The sequence below is a fragment of the Arachis hypogaea genome, chromosome 20 (genome assembly GCF_003086295.3).
Source record: "Arachis hypogaea cultivar Tifrunner chromosome 20, arahy.Tifrunner.gnm2.J5K5, whole genome shotgun sequence".
Lineage (NCBI taxonomy): Eukaryota > Viridiplantae > Streptophyta > Magnoliopsida > Fabales > Fabaceae > Arachis > Arachis hypogaea.
In genome coordinates, this window is record NC_092055.1 from 139,451,556 (window position 1) to 139,460,849 (window position 9,294).

Below are 9,294 nucleotides of genomic sequence, written 5' to 3' on the forward strand. Positions count from 1 at the left end.
AGGAGGAAGAATGCGAAGAAGAAGGAGGATAAGAAATGCGAAGAAGGAGGAAGAGGAAAAATAAAGGAATATTTATGCTAGTGGAATAATTTAAACGTAAATTTATACTTTTACTAATGAAATTGATTTTTGTTGAGTTTAGATGAACTTAATTGAATTTAAATTGTTAAAAAAAATTTAGACGTGTAATAAAAATATCCTATTTGGGGTGGAAAGCAATGCATGCAACTTCCACTCAATTTTGAAGTGGCATGAAATATCTGCAAACATTTGGGTCAGATTGTAAATATTTTGAAATCTAAGGAGTGCTTTGGTATTAACCAAAACAAATCCGCAAAATCTGATTCTGATCGAAGTGGTATGCAACATCTGCACAAATTTGACTGCGCAGCGGAACTTACCATACGCTTCTCCCACTAAGAATCGGATTCTCAAGTCTCAACTCAGAGCTCACCAAGCGAGAATCCAAATTCCCCAGGCAAAAAAAAGGAAGAAAAAGAATCCCCAATTTTTTCCATTTTATCTACCTCTTATATTATAAATTATTCAGAGAAAATATCACAAGGAAAAATAAAGATACCATCCTTTTTTCTTTAAACTCTGTTGACTCGTTTAGAAAACTTTTTCCCTGCCACCCAAACCCAAAACCCTAATCTCATTCTTCTCTATGGATCCCTCTCGCCGAGCACCGCGCTCAGCGATCGACCCCGTCCCGAAGTTCCGCCAAGTCGGGTTCTTCACTCCTGGAGCCCCGCCCGAACGCTCTCAATCGGGTCCACCCGACCCGACCCACTCTACTCCCGTTTCCGACGTCTCACAATCCGCCAACTCGCTCTCTCCGGTCATGATCCCTCCGCCGCGCCACCTCTCCGACAATCTCGTCATCCACGCCCGCCCCACGCTTGCGTCCCCTCTCCGCGCAGATTCCCTCGCCGGTGGCGGAGTTAGCAGCTTCGGCGATTTCTTCCCCGCTCCGATGTCGCCGGCGACTCCAGCTTCTTCTTCGTACTCCAGCAGGATGGCCGCCGGCGAAGGGAGCTTCTTTGAGCGCCATGGTGGCGGAGGCGATAAGGGGAACAATGCCGGCAAAGTGGCGTCGTCATTTCCCCGCGGAGGATTCGACCTGACGGCGATGAAGAAGGTTAGTGGCATTGGCGGTGGCGGTGGCGGTGGTAGTGGCGTTGGTGTTCCGGCAAGTGAGCTGACCACCGTGTCCGTGGTGAATGATTCGCTAGCGATTCATGGTGAGCTTGCTTCGAATTCTTGTTTCTAAATTATATGTTTGTTAGATTGTTAATTTGATCTCAAATTGTCATTATGAATATGCATTGGATTTAAAACTCTGTTAAGTTTAAGTGGTGTGGTGCGAGAGTAGAAATTTGAGTTTCGAAGATTTAGTTGTCTGAGTCTGAGTCGGTATATGCTATGTTGAAATAGTGAGAATAAAGAAACTGAGTGATATAAAAACTTTATTAGTTGTAGATTGAGAAGAACCCATAAGTAAGTTTTGTATAGGGAGAAGGAGTGTCTCTGGGTCTTGTGAAAACAGTTAGTGCTGGATTCTGGAGGCACAAAATAAGGCATAAGTTAAGATACTGTTTGAATCCTTTCAATATATCAAATCTAGTGTTCACCAAAAATGGAACTGAAATTAGTATTTGTCTTAATTTGGCCATAGAGTTTGTGGCATGCTGTTTCAAACCTCTAATCTTCTTGTATTTATTTATTTTTTGGGAGCATCTTTGGCAACAGGTGGTTTCAAATTCAATAAACTAATCTTTTTGTTAGAAAAAACATTTTTTTTTTTAATTTTGGACATGAAATAATCTTTTTTTGCAAGTTTGGAATTTTGATGGAATTGTTGTCTCCATTTATGATCTGTTTTAGCTTGGTTTTTGTTTCATTTCTTATTTTTGTTCCTCTATCTCCCTTAGAAAAAGAGAAAGCAAACAGAGGAGGAGGGTCAGCTGTGGAAGTAAAAGACCAATCTACTGGTTCAAAACAACAAAAACCAAAGACCACAAAAGCTGAAAGGCGAGCTCTTCAAGAATCTCAACGTGCCGCAAAGGCTGCTGCAAAAGGTGTGTTAACATGCTCTAGTTTAGTTAGATTTGTTAATTTGCCTGCCCGTGGCTCCACCTTAAGCTAGCTTATTGAAAACTCTTTTACCATGGACATATTATGCAATTCTATGTTTGTTTTTTTTCATATATGGCTGTATGACTAGTAATAGGACTTAGTTCATTTAGAATAGACACATTCCTCAGGATTCACTGGACTTGTATTGTGTTTTGTAATGATTTTAAGTTTAACCATGCCTAAAATTGGATGCATAGACCAACAAAGGGTTGGTTGAAGTAGTAGACAACTTTGTTCCCTTGAAGGGAATGCAAATTCAAGTCATACTGATATTGAGAAGTGCTACAGAGCAACCATGGGGGATTGTAGAAGATTAGTGGTGTAATTAGGTAAAGGGAATTTAGGCCTGTCATTGGGCCCACAGCTCCTTAATAGACCTGATGAGCTGTCCTTCTCCGGTTGGTATTGAGTATCCCATTTGATTCCTTCTCTTTGTTTGAGGGTTTTTTTTTTTTTTCTTTTCGGGCCAGGGGGGGGGGGTGTGTTTACTATTGGTACAGGGTTGCTGGGTGGGAGTTTAAGGGAGCTCATTCTACAATTGGTAAACTTGGAATTGGACAATTGAGAGAGATGAAAAACCCACGAGAGTGGGTCAAATAGAGATAGCCTGGTAGCCAGAGGTAGAGGGGGAGAGACCGCGGAAAATTTTGGAAGATAAAAGAGATCCAAGTAGAAATGGATGAGTTAGACACGGAAATACTCAATGACAGGGCATTATGGTTCTATGTTGTCCATCTAACCAACTCTACCTAGTGGAATAAAGTTTTGTTGTCATTATACGGCTACTTCTTGTTATTTTTTATTTTCATCAACAGAGTCCATATTGGATACCTTTTGAGAGTATTAATATTATGTAAAATTTCCCTTTCTTTTCTCTCCCTATACCGATTATTTATCATGATGATGCTAATAAGTTAGCTTTAAAAATGTGTCATTAGCTGAAGGCAACAAGGCATCTGGAGCTGCAACTTCAGTGAATGCAAAACCAGCCAAAGCTGCCAAGCCCACACCAAAAGTTGATAATGCTGCAGTTGCAGCATCTGAGAAGAAGGGTGGTGATTGTCCTCCAGAAAAGGATAGAAAGAAGGATGTTCCTCAACCACGAATGCAATATGATGACAAGAGTCGAGTGGAGAAAGCTAAGCGACGAGCTGTGGTGAAACAAACTGAAGCTAGGAACAGAGTGGAGTTGTTCAGGCATTTACCACAATATGAACACGGAAGTCAGCTTCCAGATCTTGAGTCAAAGTTTTTTCATCTGGATCCTGTACATCCAGCTGTTTATAAGGTATTTGCAGTTTTCTGTTATCCATTATCCATTATTTCGTCTATGTTACACTTCATGTTCATATAAGGTCCTCCCATGTTTGGGACCACTTTGTTAGTTTTTTTTTATTGTTATATGTAATGATTATGATAAATAATTAACTGGTCATATGAAAGAAATAAATATAGATAATTGAAACCGAGTCCAACAACTTTTTAGAATTGCAAGTTAATCCTTGTGTACTCTTCCTGAGTTGTCTCTTTGCCTGCCATATCTAGTTTCAGTGGCTCAACATTGTGAGTAAGAATATATTAACTTTAGCACTCACAGTTGTTTCTCAGTTTGTCATAAAAAATCAATATTGATGGCACTGTCAATACTAAAGGAAACCCATAACCCATAAGCCCAAGTTTCTTTTTTTCCCTTGTTCAGTGCACCGAACCCAAGTTTATGTAACTGCTGATACGGGTACTGAAACCAAGGTTGCAATAGCTCCAAATTCAGTATAAACCAAGGTTCCAGTAACTCCAAATTCAGTATATCTAAGTTTATTCAATAAAATATAACATCAATAAATTGTTGGGATGTTAATATTTAGAAAGTAAAGGCCATGTTTTGAATGGTTAAATGGTTAATGTGGCCACATGGAATAAAGAATAGTGCTTGTCCCTCAAGGCCTCCATGGGATGATTAGAAGGACAAGAGAGTAGGACATGTTTCCCGTTCAAGCTTTTCCCTCAAGCCACATTGATGTTGGCCTATAGTGATATATTCAATATAATCTGTTTTCGTCTTGCATTTTAATGCACAACAGTGTCTCGAACTCTCCTCCAAATTGCATTTGCAATAAAAATTTCTGAATAGCTTTTGAATAGGTGATACTTTGTGTTTCATGTAATTAAATCAAATTCTTTAGATGATATCATGAGCCAGATCTTGATTAAAACTTATATGTGATTTCTAAATTAGACAATTTTAAATGTCTTCTCTCAAATCTTAATGATCTTCATTGTGGTTTGTTAGGTGGGTTTGCAGTATCTGTCTGGCGATATATGTGGTGCTAATGCTCGTTGTATTGCAATGTTTCAAGCATTTCAAGAAGCCATAAAAGACTATAGAGTTCCACCTGAGAAGACTCTTGTGAGAGACTTAACAGCAAAAATAGGTAGTTATGTTTCATTTCTAAATGAGTGTAGGCCTATTTCAATCAGCATGGGAAATGCAATTAGATTTCTCAAAAGTCGGATAGCCAAGCTACCTTTGACCCTGTCTGAGTCAGAAGCCAAAGTTTCTCTCCAGTCAGATATTGAGCGTTTTATAAGTGAGAAGATTGTACTTGCCAACAAGGTGATAGTCAAGCATGCTGTCACCAAAATAAGAGATGGTGATGTTCTTCTAACTTATGGATCATCATCGGCAGTTGAAATGATACTGTTACATGCACATGAATTGGGAAAACAGTTTCGTGTTGTTGTAGTTGATTCTCGTCCAAAGCTTAGAGGACAGCTTTTACTTCGGAGGCTTCTGGAGAAGGGTCTTAGCTGTGAATACACTCATATAAATGCTGTTTCATACATAATGCATGAAGTTACCCGAGTTTTTCTGGGTGCTTCGTCAGTGTTGTCTAATGGAACGGTATTTTCAAGGGTTGGGACTGCATGTGTTGCAATGGTTGCTCATGCGTTCCGTGTACCTGTCATAGTATGTTGTGAGGCCTATAAATTTCATGAAAGGGTACAGCTGGATTCGATATGCTCAAATGAACTTGGTATGCATAATGATAGTTTTAGATGATGAGAAGATCCTCTTTATGATTTATAATTTGACCTTTTGCCTTGTGACTGTAAGATGTTGATGTTCCTATGATGTTTTTACAGGTGATCCAGATATAATTTCAAATGTTCGGGGTAGAGAGGATGTCAAATACTTGGATGGTTGGGCCAATGTTGAAAATCTACAACTTTTAAATCTGATGTAAGCATTTTAAATTGTCCAAATACGATGCGAATTTGTCATTTGCTCACTCTAACCTTCTGGTTTCTCCTTATACATTATTGGCAGTTATGATGCAACACCTTCAGATTATGTTTCAATGATAGTCACAGATTATGGCATGGTAAGTTCTGGAGTTATAAAGATGTTGACATTCTCAACATGCATTATCACTTCATTTCATATCTTCACACTTGGATCATATGATAATTCAATTTTTGATTGACATTTTTATTATGGCAGGTGCCCCCCACAAGTGTTCCTGTAATTGTAAGAGAATATGGGAGAGAGCAGGTCTGGATTTAAATTATGCAATTGTGGATCGGCTCAATTTGGTTGGCTTCCAAAATCTATTTGAAATCATGGTAACGATAAATTTAAAGATTGTAGTTGTTGTATTATTCCCCCATCTTGGAATAATGTGATGTAGTTACCTTTCTCTTCTGAAGTTACTTACAATTCTGTATTTGCCTGTCCAAGCGAAGAGTGCAAAATTTTGCCTCTCCAGGCAGATTTAGTATGCATTCTCATTCCAAAATTATGTATTCAAGTTTTGCATAATTATGCCACAGTTTTGGGTTTTTGCCAAGTTTTAGTTTTGACCGGCTGTAATCGTAGCTTGTTTCCCTGCAGAGTGCTTACATTTTATCTTACACAGGGTGAGGAGTCCAGAAGGCTAAAATAAGAAAAAAGAGTACGGGGGCAATGATTGTTTCAAACCATTCAAAAATATTCTTGTTCCTTTCATGTTTCAACTTTTATTTTCAAGCAATAGGTATATAAAAAAGAGGTGTTTGTCATAAGAAAAACAATTATATAACAAAGGTTTTTTTATATATAACGATCACAACAAATTTTATTCCATTAATTAGGATCGTTAAATGGATCAAACGATACTATATATCATTACATTCTGCTACTTTTTCCTTTAAAGGGTTAACCATTTATCGTTACAACTTACAACATATTTGATGTCATAGGCTTGATTGAGTTGATTCCGTTGCTTTTTTGTTCTTTTGTTTGGTGTGTATTTATTAAAAAATTGAATTACACAAAGGAAATCGCTAGCATAATTTATGAAGTGAGAAATTTTTGTTACATTTATTAACTTTAAAACAACATTTTTAGATTCAAATTATTTTTGAAAGATTATAAAAAGAAATTTGAAAAGATGGTTTTTTTTTTTTATTTTTTTAAGTTTCAATTTACTTTTTCCAAAATTCAGCCATATGCACCCTAATATTATGTTAGCTTTCTTTATTTAACTATTAACTTCACATCAAGATAAGTAGATAACAGAGCTTCCATTTATTTAATAACAATAATAGTAATTATAGTTAGAAATTAGTTGAGCCATTAACACACTCAATCACTTAACCAAATATGGAGATTGATTATCATATGCTGTACCTATTTAAAAAAGTGATTATTTAAAATTATTTTATATTTAAAAATTATTGAATAATTTAATATAGAATTTAGCTAATATATATTTTTAAGACACACAATAAATTTATTATTAATGGAATATTTTAAATATTTTTATTTAATAAAAAATAAATACATTAAAAACTTTTTGTATTTAAAAAAAAAATTCTTAATTTACCATTTTAACATATATCTTTAGGACATAAGTTAGATAAATTCTTTAATATATTTGTCTGAATTATTTATGATAACATTTATGGTAACATCTTATATATTCTTTGGCACCAATTCTAGTTCAAATTTTTAACAAGGAAGAGAAAGAGGTGATGCCCTTATTTTTCAGCAACGCAACCTGAATAGAAGTGACGAAGGAAAACCCAATCCAGTTTTACAGTGTGTTGCGAATTTCACGAAGTCGATGCCGACTTCACTCTGCTATGGAAATTCCTAAATTGTTCAACACCGTTAGGTTTTTCTTCTTCTTCTCACTTCCTCACTCTCCTCCTTCTTATTCTTCCACCTTTCTCTTCTCCAATATCACTTCTTCTCCTTCCACAATTTTCTTCCGCCTTTTCCACTCTCCAAGTTCCTTCCTTTTCTCTACTCCGACCTCTTCTTCTACTATGCACTCTGATATTCACAACTATGCCACCACATGCTCCAACGCTGCTCTTCACTTGCATTCACCTTCCACTCATAGGTATTTATATTTGAATTCGTATTCGTATTCGTATTCGTATTCGAACTCTTATTCTTCTTACCGTGGTCGTGGTAGACTATCTGGTGAAGTTTCTGATATTGTTGCCTTGATTCGTGAGGATGGGAATGATTTAGGGATTAGGTTAAATAGGATGAACTTGCGTTTGTCTAATGCTTTGGTTGTTGAGGTTTTGAAGGTCTTGGCAATTGAGAGAGTTTCAGCATTGAGGTTCTTTGATTGGCTGAAAAACAACCATGCTGAGATTTGTGGCGATCCGGAGATAGGTTTCTTGGTTGTTAATAACTGTGGTCTCTTGGGAAATTATGAAGCTATGGTTCCAATTTTGAATGAATTTAACCTTAAAAGGGTGCCCTTGAGACGAAATGCTTTTGGATTCTTGCGGTTTTTGTGTTTGGACAAGGCTTCTGCAGTTGAATGTGTAACGAAAATGATTGGTGTGCTAAATGAGGTTGGTGGGGCATGTCAAAGTTCTGGTTTTCGGTTATTGATAGAGATGTTGGGTGTTTCGAGGTTTGTTGATATAGCTAAATTTGTTTTAGGAACAATGAGAAGGAAGGTGAATCACTATAATATCTTAATAAGTATAATGTGCAAGAGAGATGATTGCAAAGGAGCAGAGGATTTGTTAAACGAGATGAAGAGAAGTGGTTGTGATCCAAACAGACTTACTTATAATTTGTTGATTAGTTGTCTATGCAAGAATGGTAAATTTGCAGAAGCTTTTGAAATGGTTAAAACTATGGAAAAAGAGTGTGGTAGACCTGATGCAAGCACCTTTGATATTCTTATTAACTTATCATGTAAACATCACCAGTTTGATTTAGTTTCAAAACTTCTTGATGAAATGACGCTGAAGGGTATTGAACCTTGTGTTTCAACTCATGCTGCAGTAATAAAGTGTTATTTTGCTTCAGGAAAATATGCGGAAGCGCATGAATACGTCGTTGGTACTACCATTAAGCGGAGTTTTTCCAGCAATGCAAACTACAGCTTACTTGCTGACCTTCATTTGAAGACAGGAAATGTTCTACTTGCGCAGAAGATTCTCTTTGAGATGATGGATAAGGGTCTTAAACCAAATTTTCCAGTGTACATGAAGATAAGGAAGCGTCTTCAAAAGAAAAATGAAATGGATTTGTCTATGGAATTATCAAGAAGATACTTGCACTTGATTGAAAAATGAAGAACTATTGTGACATTCATGTCATGTGATGCTTTAGTGTCATTCAGCATTGGCTCAGTATTGACTTTGCATTCAGAGAGGATGGCTGAAGATTGTTGCTTCATCAATATTTTCCTTGCATTCTGGTACGCGTGATTTCAATTCAGGTACCTGTCAAACAAGGAATGGCTGGATCTACTATTGCATCCACCAGGTACTCATCAAGGATCCCCAGATTATGTTTTCGGATATTTAATTGACACTAAACCTGACTTAATGACCTTTTCCTCACCACCGATGATGACTATCTGGGTCTGCTGTAATCTGTGAATCACCGGGTTTCTTGAGTATATCTTATGGAGCATGAATTTTTTACATATCCAGTTATCCTTAAATTTTTTTATCAATTTTTTTCCCCTCTTGCTTGAAAGTAACTATAAGATTGAAATTGGGGGCAAAAATAATTTTATGTATACCTGTGTTGCTCGGATTGTATCAGTAAGAATAAATTGCTCTTGGTATTAAAGAGAGAGAATAAAATGAAATAGCATAAGAAAAAGAACAAAATCATGTATAGTTCTCTAG

At 36.7% G+C, this 9,294-nt stretch overlaps 2 protein-coding genes across 4 annotated transcripts; both read left to right on the top strand.

The window, feature by feature from the left end:
- The first annotated feature begins 247 nt into the window (after positions 1-247).
- On the top strand, positions 248-6,262 carry LOC112786777 (uncharacterized). Of its 3 annotated transcripts, none has more exons than XR_003194319.3 (8): positions 265-1,244; positions 1,935-2,081; positions 3,078-3,427; positions 4,430-5,174; positions 5,284-5,380; positions 5,468-5,522; positions 5,642-5,763; positions 6,032-6,262. XR_003194319.3 is itself a non-coding variant. In XM_025830155.3 (7 exons), exons 1-7 carry the CDS (start codon positions 668-670, stop codon positions 5,702-5,704), a joined length of 2,034 nt encoding a protein of 677 aa, XP_025685940.1. In that variant the 5' UTR covers positions 248-667; the 3' UTR covers positions 5,705-5,987. The 3 variants fall into 3 exon arrangements, 1 of the variants encoding a protein (XP_025685940.1); XR_003194321.3 differs by having other exon boundaries at positions 6,057-6,262; XM_025830155.3 differs by lacking the exon at positions 6,032-6,262 and having other exon boundaries at positions 248-1,244; positions 5,642-5,987.
- A 1,001-nt stretch (positions 6,263-7,263) lies between these two features.
- On the top strand, positions 7,264-8,730 carry LOC112786519 (uncharacterized). The gene has a single exon (XM_025829890.1). It carries the CDS (start codon positions 7,264-7,266, stop codon positions 8,728-8,730), a length of 1,467 nt encoding a protein of 488 aa, XP_025685675.1.
- Positions 8,731-9,294: the final 564 nt, after the last annotated feature.

What these genes read in the sequence shown, in the direction of transcription:
- LOC112786777 (XM_025830155.3), top strand. Translation starts at nt 668, where the DNA reads ATGGATCCCTCTCGCCGAGCACCGCGCTCAGCGATCGACCCCGTCCCG. An exon ending in GATATGCTCAAATGAACTTG is followed by an intron (nt 5,175 to 5,283) that starts GTATGCATAATG and finishes ATGTTTTTACAG; the next exon opens with GTGATCCAGATATAATTTCA. An exon ending in TAGTCACAGATTATGGCATG is followed by an intron (nt 5,523 to 5,641) that starts GTAAGTTCTGGA and finishes TTATTATGGCAG; the next exon opens with GTGCCCCCCACAAGTGTTCC.
- LOC112786519 (XM_025829890.1), top strand. Translation starts at nt 7,264, where the DNA reads ATGGAAATTCCTAAATTGTTCAACACCGTTAGGTTTTTCTTCTTCTTC.